General features: G+C 40.7%; 1 protein-coding gene across 50 annotated transcripts in view; it reads right to left on the reverse strand.

The window, feature by feature from the left end:
• Positions 1-23,857, reverse strand: part of NRCAM (neuronal cell adhesion molecule) — a 138,939-nt gene that overhangs the window by 50,462 nt on the left and 64,620 nt on the right. For 17 of the 50 annotated variants that reach the window (XM_083698959.1, XM_083698986.1, XM_083699000.1 and 14 more), the window contains 10 exons: positions 23,393-23,586; positions 18,384-18,489; positions 15,941-16,146; positions 14,746-14,868; positions 12,458-12,628; positions 11,899-11,955; positions 9,458-9,569; positions 8,266-8,450; positions 6,763-6,894; positions 1,050-1,193 (listed from right to left, as the gene is read on the reverse strand). In XM_083698959.1, the coding sequence (XP_083555085.1) occupies positions 1,050-1,193; positions 6,763-6,894; positions 8,266-8,450; positions 9,458-9,569; positions 11,899-11,955; positions 12,458-12,628; positions 14,746-14,868; positions 15,941-16,146; positions 18,384-18,489; positions 23,393-23,483 (1,327 nt within the window). In that variant the 5' untranslated portion in view covers positions 23,484-23,586. Of the gene's footprint in view, positions 1-1,049; positions 1,194-6,762; positions 6,895-8,265; positions 8,451-9,457; positions 9,570-11,898; positions 11,956-12,457; positions 12,629-14,745; positions 14,869-15,940; positions 16,147-18,383; positions 18,490-22,093; positions 22,112-23,392; positions 23,587-23,857 lie in introns of all 50 variants that reach the window. The other 33 variants (XM_083698993.1, XM_083698975.1, XM_083698965.1 and 30 more) reach the window with 3 other exon arrangements.

The following is a 23,857-nucleotide window of genomic DNA, read 5'->3' on the forward strand; positions in this document are numbered from 1 at the left end:
TCAAACAAAAAAGAGGACCGAGAACAAAAACGATGTATACAGTGGTATCTCCGGTTACAAATTTAATTCGTTCCGGAGGTCCGTTCTCAGCCCGAAACTGCTCATAACAGGAATCACACTTTCACTAATGGCACCTTCTGCTGCTGCAACGCTGCAGGTGCATGACTTCTGCTCACATCCTGGGGCAAAGGTCTCAACCGGGAGCATCTACTTCTGGGTTAGCGGAGCTCATAACATGCAGCATTTGCAAGGGGGACAGTACGTAACACAAGGTTCCACTGTACCAAGAAAAGGTCCTAAGTGATGTGATTTGGAGAGTTTCTGACACAACCTTATTAATTCATTCTCTCATTAGCGTAATTGAGATAAATAGCATTCTTAAAGCAGACATTTGCAGCTTTTATGAAACATATAATTATCTGCCTCTTTTGAAAATTCGTATGACAAAAAAAGTGAAGTACGTATTGTACTGATTCTCCAGTGGATATATTTCTATGCAACCTGCACCTGTTATTCAGAGGTATACTGTCTCCAACAGCAGTTGGCCATCATGACTAGCAACCAGTAATTGATCTAATCCTCTTTTAAATCATTTGGTGTCCCTCACTAGATATACTGGGAGGAAATACTGGGAGGTTTAACTGTGCACTGTGTGAATAAGTACTTCATTTTGTCCCAAATCTTCCAACATCCAGCTTCATTGGTTGAGCCCAAAGAGGGGTGAAAGATATTTCCCTATCTACTTTTTGGTATGAGTCTATCCTTACTGTAGCCACTGAACACACCGAGACATATCTCTTGAGTAAACATACATAGTATTGTGTTGTAAGACATTCTTATTTGGGCTTGTGTTTGGTGTTGAGTTCAATCTAGTAGAAGATGGAAGTTTGTTTTTAACTGATTTTTAATATACAAATTTATGTATGCTTTAATGAATGCTAAAATATTACTTCTGAGTAAACACGTATAGGATTGCACAAATGGGAAATCACACAACTATACAGCATTATTACTAGGGGGGTTTCCTCCCAAAGAAAATGTGGTCTTACCTAAAACATTCACAAATGCATTTGCCAATAAATATCCATATTCATTAGAGGCGTTACATTGATAAACAGCACTTGACCTTTCTTGTACATCAGTGAAAATAACTGTATCACCGTCAACATTTCTGCTAGGATCTTCAGGAGCAACTAGGAAAAATAGGAAGGAGATATTAAAAAATGTTCAGAGATGCCAAAATATTCCTTTTTATTCAGTTGTTATTTGCAAAAAGTAATGAGAGGTTCAGAGACAGGATTGAAAATTCTTACGAGATACAGCAATATACAGTAAAACATAATGGAAACTCAAGTGGAGGCACATCTTCTACCAAAAGAACAAAGGATAAGTTATAGCAAAAAGGACCTGAAGAAAAGTAGAGAGTGTGAAAAATGCAAATGTGACAAAACAATAGTATCCAAAGTAGACTGTAGATCTAACTGGAATTACTTATTTTCCTTCCTTCCACAATGAAAAATTGAGGTTAAATTATACATTAATGCTACCAATATAGCCCCTCCACTGGAATATTTAAGAGGCAAAATATACAAGAATGTGATAAAAAATCATATAATTTTACTCAAACATCCAAATGAACACCCCCCCCAAGAAAAGCATTATAAACTACAAATCAGCTATACTGAAACAACATGATGCCTAAGAATGCCAAGGCAAGCCACCAGATCTCCTGGAGAAATGAGGATAAGAAATGAAGGCCATAGCCCTCTGCTGATGCCCAGGAACTTTATGGGGGATGACATATCGGTCATTGAAAGATCTGTGGGCACAGATCAGCGTTGTTTTCACCAGCAACTGCTAATGCTAGGCCTCGAAATAGGATATGAGAGAATCAGGGCAGATGGGCCTTGGATGCACCAGGTTCAAAGCCCCTGCATTATTTCAGGAAGCCATAGGATCGAAACCCTGAAGAACATCAGCTTGGAGCTAATTCCCCGTTCCAGTCCTGACAGGATGATAGGCAGATGATTAGCAACCTCACTCCCACACATCATATAATTTAGCGTTGTTCTGTACATCTAGTTTCCACAAGACCCACAAAACTGTAGATGTTAGTACAAGGTCTTTCAATTCACAAATATGGAGGACTCGACCTGGCATGTGTAACAGAGACTTGGTTGGATGGTTGGATGAAGCAGATGGGCCTGTCCTTGCCACTGCTTGTCCACCAGGTTTCTCTTACGCACAGCAACCCAGGTCATGTGGGCGGGGAGGGGGGGTTGCAGTGATTTTTAGAAAGTCATTAGTTTGCACCAGGCGTCCTATTGGGAAGACCCAGTTTTCTGAGTGCATGTTCTGGAAGTTGGGCAATAGGGGCAGTACAGGATTCCTTTTGGTGTACCGACCTCCCCGCTGCACCAAGGATTCCCTGCCCGAGCTGCTTCAGGTCATGGCGGATGTTCTCCTGGAGACACCTAGCTTGGTCGTCCTAGGGGATTTTAACATCCATGCCGACACGACCTTACAAGGGGCAGCTCGGGACTTCGTGGAAAGCATGGCCTCCATGGGGCTGTCCCTGAATAAGTCTGGCCCAACCCATAGCCGCGGACATGCCTTAGACCTGGTGTTTACCTCTATGGATGTTGGTGATCTGACACTAAGTAAAAGTGAAACAAAAGAAGTGCCATGGTCAGATCACTTCCTGGTGCAACTGGACTTCTCTGCGACCCATCCCCTCTGCAGGGAGGTGGGACCAATTCGGATGGTCCGCCCCCGCCACTTAATGGATCCAAATGGTTTCCAGAGAGTGGTAGGGGATGCTTTATCCCATGTTGATGGCCTTTCAGCTGATTCCCTGGTGGCCCGCTGGAATGCGGAGTTAACCAGGGCTATTGACTGTTTGGCTCCAAAGCGCCCTCTCCGATTGCATGGAGCCCGGAGAGCCCCGTGGTTTTCCACGGATCTGAGGGCAATGAAACAATCGTTGAGACGGCTAGAGCGCCGGTGGCGGATAACTCATTCCGAATCTGATCGGACACAGGTTAGAGCTCAACGTCGAGCCTACCAAGTGGCGATAGCGACGGCGAAGAATTTCTTCACCGCCTCTATTGCATCTGCAGAAAACAGCAGCAGGAGACTTTTTCAGGTGGTTCACAATTTAGCGGAACCACCTGTAACATCGGGGCCCAGTACGGGCCACATATTCTCCTGCAATGATTTTGCAAAGTTTTTTGCAGATAAAATCGCTCAGATTCGGGAAGAAGTAGACTCCACCGTGGGAGCAGGGCCAGGGCGGGAGAGTGCTAGAGTTCTGTCTAGTCAAGTTGAGTGGGATCAATTCCAATCTGTTACCTCCGAGGATGTGGACAGGCTGCTTGGACGAGTGAAACCAACCACCTGTCTCCTGGATCCTTGCTCATCCTGGCTTATAAAAGCTAGCCGGGAAGGACTGGGCGATGGGCTTCGTGGGGTGGTGAATGCTTCCCTCCGTGAGGGAGCCTTCCCAGACCCACTGAAAGAGGCGGTTATTAAACCGCTTCTTAAAAAACCATCTTTAGATGCGGCCACAATGGCCAACTATCGCCCAGTCTCAAATCTTCCATTCTTGGGCAAGGTGATAGAGCGAGCGGTTGCCGAACAACTCCAGGCATGCCTGGAAGAAGCGGACCATTTGGATCCCTTCCAGTCGGGATTCAGGCCTCATCATGGGACTGAAACTGCCTTGGTCGCACTGGTTGATGATCTCCGGCGGGCTAGGGACAAAGGTGAGAGCTGTTTCCTAGTTCTGCTGGATCTCTCAGCGGCGTTTGATACCATCGACCATAACATCCTTCTGGACTGTCTTGAGGGGCTGGGAGCTGGGGGCACTGTCCTACAGTGGTTCCGCTCCTTCCTCCTGGGCCGTGTTCAGAAAGTGGTGGTGGGGGATGAGTGTTCAGACCCCTGGGCTCTCACTTGTGGGGTGCCTCAGGGTTCTGTCCTCTCCCCCATGCTTTTCAACATCTACATGCAGCCGCTGGGAGAGATCATCAGGAAGTTTGGGCTGGGTGTTCATCAGTATGCAGATGATACCCAGCTCTACCTCTCTTTTAAATCAGAACCAGTGAGGGCAGTGAAGGTCCTGTGTGAGTGTCTGGAGGCGGTTGGAGGATGGATGGCGGCTAACAGGTTGAATCCTGACAAGACAGAAGTACTGTTTCTGGGGGACAGGAGGCGGGCAGGTGTGGAGGATTCCCTGGTCCTGAATGGGGTAACTGTGCCCCTGAAGGACCAGGTGCGCAGCCTGGGAGTCATTTTGGACTCACAGCTGTCCATGGAGGCACAGGTCAAATCTGTGTCCAGGGCAGCTGTTTACCAGCTCCATCTGGTACGTAGGCTGAGACCCTATCTGCCTGCAGACTGTCTTGCCAGAGTGGTGCATGCTCTGGTTATCTCCCGCTTGGACTACTGCAATGCACTCTACGTGGGGCTACCTTTGAAGGTGTCTCGGAAACTACAACTAATCCAGAATGCTGCAGCTAGACTGGTGACTGGGAGCGGCCGCCGAGACCATATAACACCGGTCTTGAAAGACCTACATTGGCTCCCAGTATGTTTCCGAGCACAATTCAAAGTGTTGGTGCTGACCTTTAAAGCCCTAAATGGCCTCGGTCCAGTATACCTGAAGGAGCGTCTCCACCCCCATCATTCTGCCCGGATGCTGAGGTCCAGCGCCGAGGGCCTTCTGGCGGTTCCCTTATTGCGAGAAGCAAAGCTACAGGGAACCAGGCAGAGGGCCTTCTCGGTAGTGGCGCCCACCCTGTGGAACGCCCTTCCAGCAGATGTCAAAGCAATAAACAACTACCTGACATTCAGAAGACATCTTAAGGCAGCCCTGTTCAGGGAAGTTTTTAACGTGTGATTTTACTGTATTTTTGGTTTTTATGGAAGCCGCCCAGCCAGATGGGCGGGGTATAAATAATAAATTATTATTATTATTATTATTATTATTATTATTATTATTATTATATATTATGTTGTCCAAAAAAGGGGGGATGTTAACCCCATAATCTAAATAAAGTAAAGTCCTGAGGATTTCTAGTCTGCATTTTTTAAAACTAGAAAATAAAAACAGATCATTGATAGCAAGGCCTACAGGGAGTAAACAGCTTTGAAATTCAAATCTTGCTATTTTATTTGAAATTATTCCTTTGGTCTACATCTTCCTCCATTGAAGAAAAAAAGCCACAAAAGTCACAAAAAATACTTTAATGCGTGTAAAATCAAAGGTAGCTGATCCCTATGCACTTCACTTCAAAGAACCTTGCCCTCATGGGAAGATAATTAACATTATTCTAGATACAGAATACAAATAATAAAACTCATGTGCATTATCTAAATGGTATTTTAACAAATTATTGTTCCAGCACACCATACCTCTTTCCAGAACTCCTGGCAAGGCCAAAATATGACTCAGCATATAGCAAATATAAGATTACAAATCTCTTGTAGAGGCTCTATCTGTTCTGTAGGTTGGCTATGTGAAAAAGAGTGCAGAACAGGACTTCTGCATGGACCTTTAATCGTTGGGTAGGAGAGATATTTTCTGCAAGCAGAGCTTGTTAAGTGCTTCCCCCCACCACCTGGCCAGTCTATTTCTTGTCCACTTTCTCTAATGAACTGTTTCACTTGAGGACTTTGGCTGTCTCCTTGCCTGGCACAAGTTAAAGCCACCTCATCCAGAGTTCCTGAATGATGTTGTTGCTTAGAAACTTGAAAGGAAAAGGAATGGAATCTTCAGAAGGGTATTAATGGCAACCTACTTCAGTAGAGTGAAGGAACCTGTGCCACTTGGGGAAGGGAAATTCAGCCACAGCTGAAAGCACCCCTCCGTCTGGCCACCCATTCTCAACTTTAGAACTTGCTGCCACCCAATAATGAGGAATTCTTTCTACAAGGCTGCCAGTTATCAATCAACCTAAAAACTTCCCTGGGGTTTTTTCTGCAAAGGTAGGGTAGTTTATCGCTCCTAGGCGTGGGAGTGTTAAAAACAAGGCTGCAACAGGTTTATGAAATGAAATCTAAAGTTTACCAAGGCAAAAATAAGGAGTTCTTCTAGGAAAAGGCATTGCATGAGAAAGTTGCTGAAAGACAACATATTCCCAGTGAAGCAAAAGAACAAACAAATGGTTAAACACAATCCTCCTTTGCAGTCTCTAAATACATTCCCTAAGGTTACAAACTTACATTCTTCTATTGTACTCCAGAGACTTCCAGTAGGTCCGCCTTGCTAATTTGATGTCTCCAGAGTCACACCTTGAAGTGCCTGCCCCAAAGGCAGTCCTCCAAGGAGTGGCCTCTAGCTACCTGCCCCCTCCACAACATGGGCTCTGCCCAACAGATTGCAGGTGACAGGAAATTTTGGGTTGTTTTTTTTTTCAGACAAGCCTTCTCTCACATACTCAGATAACTCTCCCACCTTCTCTTTTGAGCTAGTTAACTCTAGAGTTATGGAGTTAACCATATAATCCCCAAACAAGCAAGCAAGCAAGATTTGTATCCCCATATAATACACAACTGTCTATAAAAGCAGAGTCCATGCAAACAACCCATATAAACAAACTCCAAGTCCTTTATTCCTTGTTTGTTTCTCTCTCTCCTTCCTTTCCCCTAAATGGAAGCCGAATCCTGCAAAGCCTTGTGGCTTTCACCTCTCCTGGAACAGAGACACCAGTTAAAAACTTTGCATCACATTGTTCTGAAGAGAGTAAAAACAGATCTTACTTGTGATAGGAACTCCATTCGCTAACCAGCTTATACTGGGTTTGGGTTTGCCATTAGCTCTGCAGATCAAGGAACCACTTTCTCCAGGAGATAATACAAGGTTTGTGGGCTCTCTTATCCAGTAAGGTGCAGCTGAATTTAAAGGGAACAAAACAACCATCTGTATATCTTTTATTGTGTGTGTGTGGTGGAATACAATATTACACAGATTGACTCAATTAGTTATGGTGGCAAAATTCTGGCTGTCTAGGGAACAAAGTTGATAGAATGTTTGCAGTGCACACCCTGAGAGAGAAGGAAACATTGTCTATTTGGATGGGATAATTAAAACTTGCAGAGAATCTAGTATAGACAAAAGTTTTGGGGGTATTTTGTTAAGAGTACTGTAGCCCACAAAGAAATCAGAAGGAGTAGAAAAGCCAAGAGTCAAGGAGCCCAGAGGAAAGGTAGCTGATGGAATTTAGGGACAGCAACATGAGGAAAGGGTAGATGAATGTCACATTGAAATAAGTTAATCAGTAAAATCTTCACTTGCAGACTTCTTGTAACAAGTCTATTGGGCGGTATATTGCATATAATATCTTTATTCCGCTTTATATATTAACATAGTACAGTATTTGATTGTATCCAATGGGGAATGGGTTGGCAGAAGGTAATTTTCTCTGCCACCTCCAGAAAGCCCCTTCTGAGGATCGAGGTACCCTCTCTGAAAGGGGTAGGCTATGGCTAGGGGTGCCGAGGGAAACAATAATTTTAAAAAATCAGCAGATAAATCTTCTGCTAATCCCCTCCCAACCATGAATAACTGCATCCAAGTGATTTTGTTATTCATTTACTTAAATAGATGTGTTAGTTGTTTTTCAAAATGCTTCCCCCCCAAAAAGGCAGCATACAGTATACAACAAAATCAGTTAAAATATATTATACAATATTAAAACAATAATAATGAGGTAGGAAAACAAGGGCCTCAGCAGAACTCTGAGAGAAAAATCTTCCAGAAAATTTAAGAAAGATTCTGGATCTATCAGCCTCTGAGAGGATTGTCCTCTACCCATGCTGGGGTTACAAGTTGCCCAAAGATCAGACTGAATCAGGTACAATCTGCTCCACTACCCATTTGTCCTCATTGTACTGATTTTGGCAGACTTGAAATTCTGCTGAAGGAGACTTTTTGGTGATTAGATCTGAGACTGATCAGAATCTGCCTCAATTTAGCTAGCGGATTCCAAAATGTCTTTAGGATATACAAGACTTTTTCTGTGTGCTGGAAAGGCTTTACCACACTGTGTGAAGTCAATGGCATTACAGTATTGGCCATCATGTAGTGCTGTAAACATACATAGCACGGTATAGTTAATATACCACAGTACATTTCTCATTTCGACATTTGGATGGGTTTCAGTGTAGAAATCCAGTTCAGACAAACCTTTCATGTAGTAAAACCCATCTGATGCCACCCCTCTGAACTAAAAAAATTACATGCCATGTTAAGAAAAGTTTTACCTTTGACAGTGACTGTTATAACATGGTGAGCGGAACCCAAAAGATTTGATGCAATGCATTTATATTTTCCAGAGTCAGCTTCAGAAATGTCTATTATTTTGAGGGTTTTATGAAAATTATCCAAAAAAGTTCTGTTGGCAGGAAGCTCACCGCCTTCTTTAATCCAGCGAATAAGTGGCGTAGGTCTGATGAAAAACAAACAAAGCAACAGCAGTTGAGATTAAAGTGATTGGCGGAATGAGCACAATATTCCAACTCTCATGATGAAGAGATTGGAAGCAAGCTTATAAGCTTCAGGTTCTCTTCTTCTGTCAGTGCTGACAGAATTCCCTTCCAATTTCCACAGTGGGCTTTAGGGTGCTATGGACAGATAGGTAATCAGCAAATTTTACAGATGCAGCCAAAAATAATATGTAACTTAAAAAAGAAAAAGACTAACTCATTCTTGGTAGATGGACAATGGAAAAAAGAAGTAGAGATAAGCAGAATATGTACATTTAGAATATCTCTTTTATAAAAGGTTGACATTTAGGATTCTTGCATTACAATTCACTACATGTCACTGGTACAAAAGGAAAACAAATTTGCTAAATATTTGCTGAGCACAGCCCATGCTGATAGGGCAGGAAAGGAATGACAGAAAGAGTGAACACTACAAGTGAATGACAGTTGTAGGAAGTATAGAAGCAATCAGTGATCTATAAAAGCAAGCAAGTTATGGAATTATCTCCTGCGCTTGCCAAAGCATTGTTTGTCAGGTGTTGGACCTTTGAACTGATGGGTTTTAAGCCAGAGTCTCTGCTATGACCCTTGTGTTGTGGGGAAGAGGAAGAATAAAAACATTACTGCTGCTTGAATGTCTGATTTATGAAGGCACACTCAAGACAACTTGGTAAATTAGAGCAAAGAGGTACAGTATTCCATTATACAGTCTCTGGAAATTCTGGGGAAAGTCTGTCTTCTATTGGTTGGACAAGGAAACAACAAATTGTGAAATAGCTGTGAGAAAGAGAAGGGAAAGAGCAAGCATCTCAGCTGTCTCCCATTCTCTGTGTGTGCACACTGCCAAACTAATCAACAATCGAACGTTTAAACATAATAATACTGCAAAAGGAAAACAGTGTAAAGATATAGAAGTGAGAAGTGGTTAGCATTTCTGCATTTACGTTGCATGTTTCAAATGTCAACTCACAATCCTTCTGCAATGCACTCCAGCAAAAGGGTGTTTCCTCTTAGCTCTGTTTTGCTACTTGTACTTCCAGTGGGTAGCAGAAGAGTTGGGCGCCTTTCAGGAGATAACCTGTCTAAAAGAAAAGAAAAATGTATTTAGAAGTATTAAAAATTTGAATGTAATTTCAAGGCTACAGTAAAACTAATCCTTTCCATAAATGCATGCTGTATCTAATACTGACCGTCAATACTGTAATTCATAAAAACTGGGAGTTTTTAACCCTTCTTGCTCTGCCTCGTTTAACTACTTTGCAAAACTCTGCCTTAAAATTTGGAAAATTCCTGTAAGGGGTAAACCTTTCACTTAGTAACTAAAATCTTTTGAAAGAAATCCACCCACCAAATAAATTAGTGCTTTCTTTTTTTTGACACTAAAGAATAACGTAAGTTTCTCTGGGAACATCATTGTTGGTGAAATAGCAAATTCTTAAATAAATAATAGTGCTGTGAAGAGCTACTGTAAGTGATCAGAGTTTTTCACTTGAAATGATGGAAGTAAAAGATAAAGGTTTTCGACTGAAATCTTTTCTGTTGGCTTATAAGCTTATCTTATGAATTCTATTCTTTTTATTACCATTTCTGTTTGAAATTCTTCTGGGAAATTAGTTAACATACATCTGTGTAGATATGAGCAATAGCTGGCTTACATTCAATGGGACTCCAAAAGGTTATAAGTAAACAGGAGTGGAATCAGGGTATATCGTCATTACAAATTAAAATGTTTTTAGGCAACTTTTAACTGCTTTGGCTTTCCCAAAAGATCTTGGTCAAACTGCAGTTTGGTCCAGTGTTGAAAATTCTCTTAGAGATCCCCAGGATACCATTTCTCCTCCCCAACCTTTTCATACACACCTGCACCTACCTATATCACAGAACTATACCCTCACCATTCCCTGGGAACAGAAAATGACTATAAAGTGTTTTAAGTTTGTAGTGTAGACAGGTCCAGGAAGACAGCGAGATCATAGAATAAGAAGTAAGCCACTAACTTTAAAAGCATAGCTTTTAGTCCAGATCACCAAGTTCTCTCATGTGTACACCGACTATTCCCTATTCTCTTCAGTGGAACTCTGTGTGCTTAAAAGAGGTGCATGCATTGAATTTCCACTCCTATAATGGGGAAATCCTCAAGTGCACAAGGAGCCACTTCTATCTCCATATGCTTTCACATAACTTGCAAATAGGATACAAAGCAAAATTATTCGAATTAATTCTTATTTTATGAAAAAATGAAGGACAAAGTCCATCAGCCAGTTACCTACTAGCATGTACCAATTACATTTTCCTGACCTTTAAATACATCACAGTATGACTGGTCTGCTGTGCAGCTCTCTCTCTAGGACTAAATTGTCCTTGAAGGGTAGCATGCTCAAACATGCAGCTCTTTTGCCACCCCCCTCCTTTGCACTCCATGGAAGCAGGATGCAGCAGTGGTGCACTCTTAAGCTCATCTTGGATCTGGGAGGTTCTCACATCCAAGAGACAAACAGCAGCAATACAGATGACCATGTCACTGCATAGATGTAGGCACTTATTTTGCTAATGCTTACTTTGGTTTGGATATAGCTCCAATTGATTTGCTCTCAGCTTCTACTGGGGTGGGTGGGGAGGCTGTGGCACTTAGGGGAAAAGGGCTGCTGCTGCCTGCCTTGAATCTTAGCAATGGTAGGAGATGGTGGTACTTCACTTGCTTAAGTGAGAATAAAAAAGGGAAATACATCAGCCACTAGAATTATATTATGCTGATGGACTGAGTCCCTGTAATATATGCCATTAGCCCTTGGAAAGTTTGTGTGAAGTGGATCGTATATGCATCCTTGAGAAATTCAACAGTGTGGTTAAATCCATAACCATAAAGCCATGTTTATAGTTGATAAGATTGCTACCTCTGTGAAGGATTGAAAATAAAAGGGGAAAAAATAAAATAGCAAATGCACATTAGGGCATGGATGCTTCAAACATGCTAGACATGTATTCTTTCTAACACAGATGTATTAAGTGGTTAGCACTTAAACTGCATATTCAGTGAGATATTAAGCAGGATGAGCAACAGTTAATTGTTTATGGCTTTTTCCTTAGTATACGGTGTGTGCTACTGACTGGTCTCGGTGATAGCAAATTATCAGCTAACATAAAGAGTGCATGAACATTAACATGCCTGCTATATTGATTCATTTGCCAAAAGGCGGGGGGAAAACATGTTTGCATGCAAATGTTCTGCCATTACTTCTAAATAATTTATAATCAATTAGAGCACTCATCCTGTGCAATTTACTTTTATGGTCACCAGTAGATATAGATATTAGAATTGTAAGGGCAGTAAAGTTAAGCAGCCATGGAGTGGTTAGTTAACTAAATTCTACAATGAAAGGAGTAATGCAGGAGTGGATCTCTAAAACTCACCACCATAAAAATCAGAGTCACTCATATTAGCAGTTATAGTTTCATTCAATGAATCCACTGAAATAAATAGAATATCATGAAGAATGCAACCAGGAAGCAGTAAATATGGGCTTTAGAAGTTAATCTATCTATCTACTGAAGCCGATCAATTCGAACAGAAATAAACATTTATTTCATTGTAATATCCAGGTCTGCAATTGCTTTTGCATAAGATAGAAAATATTTGGTAACTGTCATACAGAAGCATCTTGTTACCAGGCTGTTTTCAAACTTAGGTTGTATTCCAGCAAACAGATTGTCTAAACTAGTATTGATTTCAATGCAGTTTAGGCACCCTAGGTACTTAACAGTACATATTTTTATTGCACCACATAATTTTACAAAGCTCTAGTAAATATATACTGGAAGTCATTTTTAATGTTCGGAAGGTGTATTAATTTAAACCACGTGTTCTAAGAAAGGTACATTCCAACAAGAAAAGTTTGTTATACACTTACATAACATATACTTCTGTCAAATGTAATGTAGCTATAAAACAGCTTACAAAATTCACACCTACCTGGTTCAACTTTTAAAGAAATGGGTTGCTTCTGTTGTATAGTTTGAGTGTGGTTAAATCTCGCATAGCATATGTAATCGTCACGGCTATCTTCTGGCTTTACATTAGAAAAATAAAGGTCTCCATTTAGACTCTGGGAAACTCTATTATTTTGAGGCAGCTTTTGAAAAGCTGTAGGGAAGAAAAGAAAAGAAATTGTGTCATTAAACAATGAAGGGCTACTTTAGGTACGTGAAGTAGACATTCTCCTATTGCTGCCTGCCTTAGTGCCTCTGACAAAGATTCTAGTGTTTAGACAGGTTCAAATGAACCTGCCTTTCTAATGCCTGGGTCCCAATTCATAGAGGGCTTTAAAGATTAAAATCAGCACTCTGAACTGCATGCAGAAACGAATTTAGAAGCCCTTGAAAATGGTTTAAAACTGGTGGATGTGCCCCCTGTGGGAGAAAAACCAGTCAGTTTCCATGTGTGAGATAACTAATAAAGGAATGCCATTCTCCTATGCCCCTGAGAAAAATGTGAGAACCAGCATATTGGTGGAACAATTATATTTATTGCAATATAAGAATATCTCTGAATCAAGAGTGAATTAATAAGTGAGGGCAGGTGAGTTTATTCATTATATAGAGGGGAGCACCCCTCTTATTCCCTGTACAAATCAGCTGCTGTACTCAGTGGCTTCCAAGCCAACAACTGGGTGTATTTCTGCTCCTCACATTTGATGAACCTTAGGGTATAAGGACTGGGCATGTACTCTATGGCCCCATGGCAGAATGTTTACCCAAGTGTACTTGCCCATCTTTTGCAAGCTTACAGCTATAAGCGATGACTCCCAGGTGCCCACAACCCTAATAATGCCTCAGGGTGGCATAGGGTTATATCCGAATTTGCTTACCTGCCTGCACTAAACTCCAATGAGAGCAAAGTGATCAAATCCAACAGTAAACAATTGCCAGTCAAACCAGATTGTGTACTTGTTTAAAACAAGCCACTGCCAGATAGACTAGATTAACCAAATAAGAGAACTCATGCCAATCGCATCTGATTCTTCCAGTTACACAAGCAAATAACAATGAGACCAGATTCATCCAACAGGGAAATGGAAATATTGCCAATCAGCTGAGTCACAAAATAAATGAGCAAGCAAACATTATGTAGTGTAAAGTTGGCCAAAAAAGGAAAGGCATCACCCATGATTGATTACCTTGCCCATCTACTTTTGGGAAATCGCTTTCAGAGTCTCCTTCGGGTAAGGAGGTAGAACAAATTCACCTCAACTAATATCCACTCCGCTGTGGATATTAAGTCTCCAAACGAGGTCATGAAACCAGATAAATCAATGTGAAATGGCTTTTTCCTGTCTTACAACTAGGACTGCCATGTTCTGCCCCACATTCCAGATCACAACAGTAGGTATAGTCCCAGCCATAGTTCAAGATGCATTTACTTACTACAGTGGTACCTCGGATTAAGTACTTAATTCGTTCCGAAGGTCCGTTCTTAGCCTGAAACCGTTCTTAACCTGAAGCACCACTTTAGCTAATGGGGCCTCCAGCTGCCGCCACGCCGCCAGAGCATGATTTCTATTCTCATCCTGAAGCAAAGTTCTTAACCCGAGGTACTATTTCTGGGTTAGCAGAGTCTGTAACCTGAAGCGTCTGTAACCTGAAGCGTATGTAAGCCGAGGTACCACTGTATAGTCATTTCTAATCTCTTCCTACGGCTTTGCAAGGTCCATCTTTGTATCAGCCCAGCCCTCCCCTGTTTTGGCCTCTCATTACTTGTAGAAAAAGCATATCTCAGAGATATAGAGGATGACTACCAAAATGTGGGTCATCTACATAGACTGTTCACAATGGTTGTGCAACTTTACTCACCGTCCCATCAAAGTGATGGGGAAAATGACATACAATGATGATGTATGAACACTATGTAATAATTTGCAACAGTATTACAGGCCAACCTATATGTCATGCTGATTCAAACCAACTACCTTGCTTTAAAAAGACAGTGGGCCTGACATATAACATCACACGCAGAAAACTGCAGCTTGAGTAGCATTATGATGTAATACAGAGATGTAGTGAACACACCCATGTCCCATCATAAAGAGCTAACTTATAAACCTAACATGAAACACTTTCCTGTTATCATGGGATTGCAAGTCATGTAGACAGTATGATGAATTTGTCCCCCTTGCCACATGAAGGTGTTCTAATTGCAGCACAGATGGAATTACTGAAATAATTTTGTGTGAGAGATATTTATGTATTTTAAAATAAACTTACAGTTATCCATCCAAAATATTATAGGTGGTGGTAATCCAATAGGTGGCCTGCAGGGAAGTATTGCATATTGACCTTCAATTACTGTTTTGGGAACTAGTTTTTCTTTGGTCCATAAAGGAGATCCTGCAGAAAAGGGAGGAAATCAATGTCACATGGCCTGGGCAGTGAAAACAACATAGGAATTTCAAGAAGCAAGAAAAAACAAAGCTTCATAAGACATGAACCCAATATCACATGAAATTTACAAATTTTGCATGAACATCTTTTTTTACAGTATTCTTAGGGGGAAAGTTGTAAGGAACTTTATGATGTGATTTAGCTATTTCAAGGAAAAAAATAATCTTCAAATGTTCAGCAACAGGAAGAGAAACTTGCACTTTCCTGAAATGTGCATAGGAAGTTCTCAGACTATGTAATGCTGGGTATCGTAGGAAAGCAAAGCAATTAAACATTAGGATAATGGACTCCTAATTACACATTACAGGAGTAGGTAGTTACAAAAATATAGATGAATGGGAGAGCAAATTAAGTATGCCATATTCAGCACAGTTATACATCCTTACGTTTTATTGATTTCAATGCTACTTTAGTATATGTAAAGTGAATCATATGTCGTTATGCAGCATTTTGAGGTATCTGCCTGCCATGCTAGAGTGAAATGATTTAGGATCATTTGTTTACCACCTCATCCTAAACTCTTAAGAGAACATATCTGAGATGAAGACATGACTGCTTAAGGAAACAAAAATTCTAATGAGACTAATTCACTGATCTATATTCCAACCTCTTTGGTCTCATTTTTTAAAACTTACATTTCAGCAGTATGTAAATGTTAAATACATATAATACTCAAGTATAAAATATTCTGTTCTAATTGTGATGCTTTATACAATACCCAGTTCTAAACATACTGGAAAAAGAAGGGAAATCTTGCGTGCTTAACTTACTAAGAAAAAACTTCGGAGAAGATGGGTAGTTTTTCATGCAGTACAGTGCTAAACTATAGTATCAAATATCATTACCTTCTAATAAGATTGCTTTGATGATTAAAAAGATGTCTTTTTTAAGAAAAGAAGAAAGAAAATAATGTAATATTTACTATAATGGTTCCAGAGAAAGAAAATTAAGTAAATAAATATGCTGACAACAAGTAGTAAGAGCTTCAAGTTTAAGAAATTTCTAATATTCAACTTACTAGATGACCGTATAACAATATTATTGGAAATTGCTGCTCCAAGTTCATTTCTTGCTGTACACTGATAAACTCCTTCATACGTTTCTGCCTTTCCTCCATTTTCGTCATTAATAATATTTATTATAAGGGTTCCTGAGTGAGGCTTCATTCTTACCCGTACATCTTTATCGATGTCAAAATGAGTTCCATTGCGTGTCCATGAGAAGCTATCAATTGGGGTGGAAAGTTGAAGAAGTTAGTTATTGGGAGGGGGGACATTTGCTATCAGATAATGTATAATCTTCAGTGTATAATGTGTACTTTCGGTGAAACAAAATGTTGACAATGTTAATAAATATCCAACTAGAAAATGTGAAAAATAAACAAGTGAGACACCTATTCCAGACAAAGTGTTGCCCCAAAAGTGTTGTAGGAATTTTCATTACCTGCAATAACACTATGTCCACAGACCTCCACAGACTTCCAAAACCCTATGCCCAATGGATATCTGGATCACAGTTATGTTCTATAAGCTTTTCCTAGCCCCTGTTTAAGAGTAAAAGTCTACTAATACGGTATATGTGTAAAGATGCTATTTGTAAACTTGTGTTTCTTCAAGTTGCATAAATAGCTAGTGCCACCTTTTTAGAAAGTTCATCATCTTCTGTCTACAGCAGGTCTACTAAATCTCATACTATCACATCTGACAGTAGGACAGTATACATCTGACAAAAATAATGGGAATGCTTTCACCAAACCTTGCTGTTGTATAGTCAGCATGCTAAAAAATACTGAGTTCTCTGCTGAGGCCAGGATCAAGTCCTTACCCCATATAGCAGAAGGCAGCATTTTGGCTGCATTTCCTTCTGGTGGCAACTCACTGCTCCTCATGGAGATATATTCTGAAAATTTCCAAGCTTGATGAGGCCTTTGGGGCAACTTCAATGGCCGCTCACTGCATCCATGGGGGCAATGGTCTCAGCCTGTGATGGCCTGTGTATGCTCTTCGCAATAAGCACCTCTGCTCACTCAATCAGAGATGTATACAGTTCTTTATTTTACATATGTACAGGCAGCACATTACAGTTATGTGTCTGAATCCTTCAGTTCAGATTCTGGGAGTGGCTTTCACTGGCTTCTCCTCCAACAGAAAAGGCGGGGAAGTTTCATGTGATGCCTCTCCCCCCTCCTCTTTAACTCTCTCCTCTCCTGGGCAGACGGACTAGGCACTGCCTCACCATTGGTGTCAGAACTTCCTGTGCGGTGCTGGGGCTCTGCTTCAGCATCAGAGAGCCTTTCTGCCTCCTGGCTCTCTCCCCCTTCCCCATCCATCACTTCCTGTCCACCTCCCTCTGAATGTTCCTCCTCTTCCCCGGCATTCTCTGGCAGTCCCATGACACAGCCCCTTCGCACTCTGCCTTCGTCCCCAGCAATCAGGCCATGCTTGCTTGCTGGCCTCTTCTGAGTGAATTCCCCTTTGACAGCAGTATGGGGGAGGTGTCATCCTCTAGGTAGGACATACTTGAATAGACCAGGCATGTCCAAAGTCCGTTTCAAGGGCCCAATCTGGCCCACAAATCGGTTTAATCCAGCCCCTGTGGCAGTTTATTTCCTGGGGGAAATCCCCCCCCCAAAAGAGCTCAACAACTTCAGTCCTAAAAACAACTTTGGGCAGCCCTTTGGTCGGCCTCATAGCCCTTCACGTCATCAAATCTGGCCCTCTTTGAAAAAAGTTTGGACACGACTGGAATAGACCAATCATGGACCCCCCCCCCCCCATGGAGGGTGGTGCCTTGCTGGCTGGCCAGGCATTGGCTGTTGCCCTGTCCGAGGCAAGGGTGGAATCCTACTCTTCAGATGCTGGGTGAAGTGGTGCATCACACAATACTCTATCAGTGGCATAGGCAGGGTACCCCCTTAGAGGGTTCACGGTGAAAATTCCTCTCCAGAAGCCAAGTATAGGGCAAATGGGCCATAGAGTTTCCAGCAGCAGCCTTGGGATGGCCAACTCAGTAGATCAACATCTTAGAGAGGCTATGATACTGACTTGTCTCTGCAGCAGTTCCATCCCTCCAGCAGGAGGCTGGAATCCATATACACCCAATGCCTGAGCCAAAGTTCTACCTACACTTGTAATCAATAAAGTTGTGGCCAATTTTTTATCCAGATCATTGTCTGCTTGCATTTGTTCTGTCACACTTCACATAGGCCAGGGAAAGGAGGCACTGCGATTGGGACCACAACTGGAAATGCTCCACATACAAGAACAATCGCACAATTAGCACTTTGGCACCTCACAAATGCTCTTTGCATTTTTTAATGATAGAACTATGTATATGATAGGCTATTTTGCAAAGTCATATAATAATAATCACAGGCATAGCATTATCTATTTTGCTGAGATTAAGTTTTTTTTAAAAAAATTGGATGTATACAAAGTTAAGACAACAAAACCAGTACTTACCTAGGGGGTGGCTTTCCTTTTGCTTCACACTGTATTACAATATTCTCCCTTGGATCAACAATATAGTCTTTTGGAGACTGTTGTGTTATTGTCGGAGGCTGTGGTACTTTTTATGGAATATAATTAAAAAGTAAAAGGAAATATTCAATTATATCTTCTAAAAGAAGCACAAAACCACTTTCGTAAAAAAAAAGTTTAAAAAGAAGCAAATCACAGAAATAGTGCTGTTAACCACAAACATCTAGTGTGCTGCAATCCTGTACAAATCTTCAGGAGACTAAATTCACATGAGATTAATGGCGAATGTTACAGTTGCATGCCTCTAGGACTACAGTTTGGGTTTATAAAACAAAATCTCTGACATTTCTTATTATAGGCAGTTGCATATGATCATCATTTTGCCAGTGTACCATGGCACCCTGGGGTGCCTTGAATGATGGTCAGGGGTGCCGCGGACAGCACTGGCCTCCATCCCTCTTTCCCCCCTCCCTCCTCTGATGAGCTCTTGAGTCTCTGCCTCCCAAAGGCTTGCACAGCTGTTTGTTGCAGCAGCCCTGGCTACAAGCTCCCCGGGCGAATGTTGCCTCTGGAGCTGGCCAGGGGGTGCTGCCCAGGCCTCTGCAGGGCAGTGTGAGGAGACAGCTCTCTTTGGGGTGGAGTGGGGACAGCTCAGAGACCAGGGGCAGGGTGTTTGAAAAAGGGTGAGAGGCTGCCAGCTCTGCAGTCATGGGATGACATAACTGGGCTCTTGAGCCCCACAGGGGTGTCACAGAAAGAATGTAGTTGGTCAAGGGAGCCATGAACACAGAAAGGTTGAAAACCTCTGCCTTACCAGACAATCACTAAAGCCCTCTTTGTATGTTCTACAACTGTATAATTAATTCATGTAGGGAAGATCCAGCTTGTTTCCACTGGTCTCATTTGCAATACTTTTTGGAGGGGGAAAAAGCCTAAGTATGTACAGTACAAGTTGTCACTGTATTCTAGCTGGCCAGATGAGCTTTCACCAGTGTGCCAATGCAAGAACACACTGTATTGCCAAGTGCTAGATTGGGTTCCTTCTACCATTTGACCTTCTCAGCAAAGGACACGTATTTGGCTTTTGACATGTGTTTTAATATGCATTTACAACATATATTTCAAATCTGCTGATTTTGTATTTTAATTAGGCGAATCTAAAATCTGATTTTCTGCATATTTTAATGTATATTTTATATTTTATGTAAACTGCCTAGGGGTTTTGATGATTAACCGGTACTATATAAATCCTGTTAAATAACTAACAGGACTCGATGCCAAGGAATTTGTTCTTAAATCACAAGCGGCTATTTCTGTTTGATTAGACTGGCGTGCAAATTAATGAGAGTGAAAATAGTTTCATGTAACACCAAGAAGACTAGCATTTTTAATAGTCTGAGAACTCTTAGATCACAACTGGCTTTCTCATTACCAAAGGAAAGCCCTACTGTGTGTACATAAGCATCTGCACCTGCTTACAGAGATTATCAAGTAGCTGTTTTTGATACTGTTACCATGAAATGATCGCCAAGATACCAGATTCTTCATGTGTATGAGTGAGTGTGTGTGCTAATGTGACAATTTCTGTAGAGATCTTTTCTCTCTCTTTCTCTTATTGCAGAAAGAAATTAGGTTGATAAGTTATTTCTAGTAAGTGAACTCTTCCTGAGCATCTGTAGGTGGCTGTCCTAATCTTTCCTTTCTACATCGTTAGCAGTACTGTATTTATATAATACAATATATGGCACATTATAAAAGTGTGTGATAAGATATACTAGACATCTCATTGCTGAAGATAATACTAAAAGTACTATGAACAACATCTAGGTCAAACAAACCTGCCCCACCAGTTCTGGTCATGCAGTGGGGATCTGATCTTTGCTTAAAATTCACCTGCACTGCAATTCATTTCTAAAGTAAAAATGCAAAGTTTTGACCAACCACCTGGCTTAGCAGTTCTAAATTTGCAGCAGAGTAAGAATGGAGAAGGGGGGGTAGTCATATAGGCCCTGAATTGCTCAGCAGTCACTCCCACACTGTGGGATGCCCATCAGATGTCAAGGAGATAAACAACTATTGGACTTTCAGAAGACATTTAAAGGCAGCCCTGCTCAGGGAAGTTTTTAATGCTTGATATCATATTGTGTTTTAATTTGCTGGAAGCCACCCAGAGTGGCTGAGGTAACCTAGTCAGATGGGTGGCATATATAATAATAATAATAATAATAATAATAATGATAATAATAATAATAATAAAGTATTAATATTACTGAACATTAAGGGCCCAATCATGCATCACATTGAACTAGAAGCTTAAATAAAATTATGGTTTAATGTGGCTGAGCATCAAAAGTCTCTATGGTTCTCCCCCTCCTTCTTTTAGGGATATTAGGTAGGGATAGTAGGAAATTTTGTCAGAAATGGAAGTGGAAACTGCCACAATTTGCATATTAAACTGAAGTCAGGAATAGAAATCATGCAAGGGAATGCGAGTGGCATTTGGTAACTTTTTTTTTTTAGTCTGAATGTTACATAAATAATTAAGCAAATTTTGTGCTGTTTTTCATGTTTGATTTTCACTGGAATGCACTGAAGTTAATTACATACTTTATTACATAATTAGTGTTTGTTTCAGCCAACACCAGAAAGTGAGATGAATAATGTAGATTTTAGCAGAAGCCGAACTGTAGTGAAATGGAAACAGCATCGATTGTGATGAAAATGGGATGAAACCCTGCCTCTTTACATTATGAGCTGAGGGGAAAATGAACCAGAAGCTAGTCTGTCATTGATATGTGAAATGGCACTCCTGGGTTTGACTCTGTCCTAACAAACAACAATAATCCAAGCTTTGTCCTTGACTTATCTTTGTGGTATGTTAGGAGACAAACAAATCAGAAACAATGGTTTGCACATAATGGCAAGATATTCTCTGGCTTGTTTCATTTATGATATGCTGAACAGGGGTGCACCACAGGCTGTTGAAACAATAGTTTCATGTGATGGGTGAACCACATCAAAAAGGCTGTTCTTAAAAAGGAATTGTGATGTAATGCATTTTTGTGGGAAACCATGTCTATGGAGTTTGGGAGGAATCAAATTCTAGTCGTGCATGCTTGTAAATCTAACAGCAAGAGAAAACATGAGCAAACACACAGGCTGTGTATAGATGATTTACCTGGAACTATAGGAACAGCTTTATGCTTAATGCTGACTCAACTTAATAGCCACAAAATGAAGAAGAGGTGCAATGCAAACAGGAACATTTCTCTTGGTTCCATTTTTCTAACTGCAGTCACTTCTTCTGGTCCTAACTAAATGGTGAAACTGATGAGGTCAGATTACAAGCAGAAGCTGACACAATCAATGTAACTCCTGAAACATGGGGCATCATCGAAAGGGAAAGGTGGCATTGCACCTTTTTGAAAACAAAAACACATATCCTTTTGGGCACCAAAAATAAATATTTGAACATTTAAAAGAAACCCATTCCAAAGTTGCTACTGGCTATAATTTCCACAATGCTACTTTTCATCAATCATCTATACACGACAACATTAATAACAGCAAACAACACCAAGTACAAAAATCATGTCACTTGGATTCCACACTCATTAAAAAAATATTAATACACACACACACACACACACAGTGTAAACTTTATTGTCTAGGTTAGTGGGCAGAAAACTTACATTCTTCAAGAAGTTTTGCTTTTTTCCCCCCCGCATCAGATTCAGCAGGTGAATTGTAATCATGAATTAAAGAAAATTATTTGTTAGTAAGAAGAAAAAGTTAAACCTTAGAAAGAGAAGGTATTGAGGAAAATATACAGATCACTGACACTAAAGGTATTTTCAACAATTGTTACTCAAACAGTAAATGCTTCAAGATTCAGCGTGGAATCTCACACAATCCAATGTATGAGGCTCTTGTCAAATGTTGACTTTTCAAGTACAAACACTGCCTGTTCCTCTGACCTATAAAGAACATGCCCTATTGATACTAAGGTTCTGAAGAGGTAGGGAAATGGAATTAATGGAATGCATTGCATTCATGCTGCGGGCAAAAATCAATTTGTGCATAGGTCCAGATGGAAAAGCAGCTAAGCACTTAAGACTACATTTTAAAAATACAAACAGCATCTATTCCACTAGTCTTCAGATGGGGATCAGGACCCACTTGCAGCCTGATCCAAGGTGAGTTGCAACCAGAACACTACCACCATCCAAATATACACTAAAAATAAATAAATAACAAAATGGGTCCCAAATTCACATTTGAGTTAAAAATTTGTCCTGGGTCTGAAATGGCCAAAGATACCTGCTATTCCATCGACAACATGGACATGTTATTAGCTATGCTATTTCCATTACCAAATATATTAATTTAAATGTGAGAGCCTTCCTCAATATTGTAGGACTAAACCAATACTACTTAGCTTTATTGTAAATGTACTCATGCTATAGGGAAAAAACATAACTTTGTGTTTATAGTTTTTCAGTTTCATGACATAACAAATAAAACATTTGCATAAAATATAAAAAGTGAAGCTGCTGTCCAAAATGCAAATGTCCTGGGCTTTTGACCAGTCTGTTACCTTAATGCCTAGTTTGCTTTTAAGCATCTAGTACTCAATTCTCACAAGGAAATGACACTGTGAATGGCTGCCTTGGAACTTTCCACAGCTAAAGGAGGTGAGAAGTGTGAAATATACATACAGATGTGTTTTTTTCCATAAGGTAATAGCATTCTGCTTGTTTATGAGCTGAATTTAGTTTATCAGTTTGTTTCCCTGTAACAGAGCTGGCCAATTTAATGCCTTCCATATGCTGTTAAGCCTCCAGTTATCATTTGCTGCAGGCATGGCCACAGTCAGGGATGATACTGTATTCCAACAACATCTGGAAGGTGCCATGTTGGAAAGCCCTGCTCTACAACAATATAAAGGCACGCAGCACCATTCTTTGGACTAAAAAGGTGTTAATACTTACGATCAAGAGGTACATCCAATGCTGTAATAATTTGGCAAAAAAAGAGAATCAGGGAAAGTCTGCTTTCAGAGATGCTGCTGCTCCACTCCATTCCAATACGTATTAGGAAATGCCCAGTAGAATTAAAACAAGCTCAAATTTCCTTTCTTATTAGCAGGAGATTTCTGGAAATGGGGTTTGTGAAGTTGTATAATCTGGAAAGGAACTAATACCAAACAACTGTTAGCAATGGTCTGGAACACATAATCAGGCTACTACAACCCTTGCATTATGGCTGATTCATACATTCAGTTTAAGTGCACCAGAAATCAGGATGTGAACCATAATTTGTAGCAATTGTACCATCTGAGTTATATGTGCGGGAACTCCTTTTCATTCCATGTACAGGTGCATGTACAAGAACCCTATTTCAGTTGCAGACCACATATTTGCAGGAAGGATGTCACATGCTCAAAAGGCACTCAG

The sequence above is a fragment of the Podarcis gaigeae genome (genome assembly GCF_964106915.1).
Source record: "Podarcis gaigeae genome assembly, chromosome: 10".
Taxonomy (NCBI): Eukaryota; Metazoa; Chordata; class Lepidosauria; order Squamata; family Lacertidae; genus Podarcis; species Podarcis gaigeae.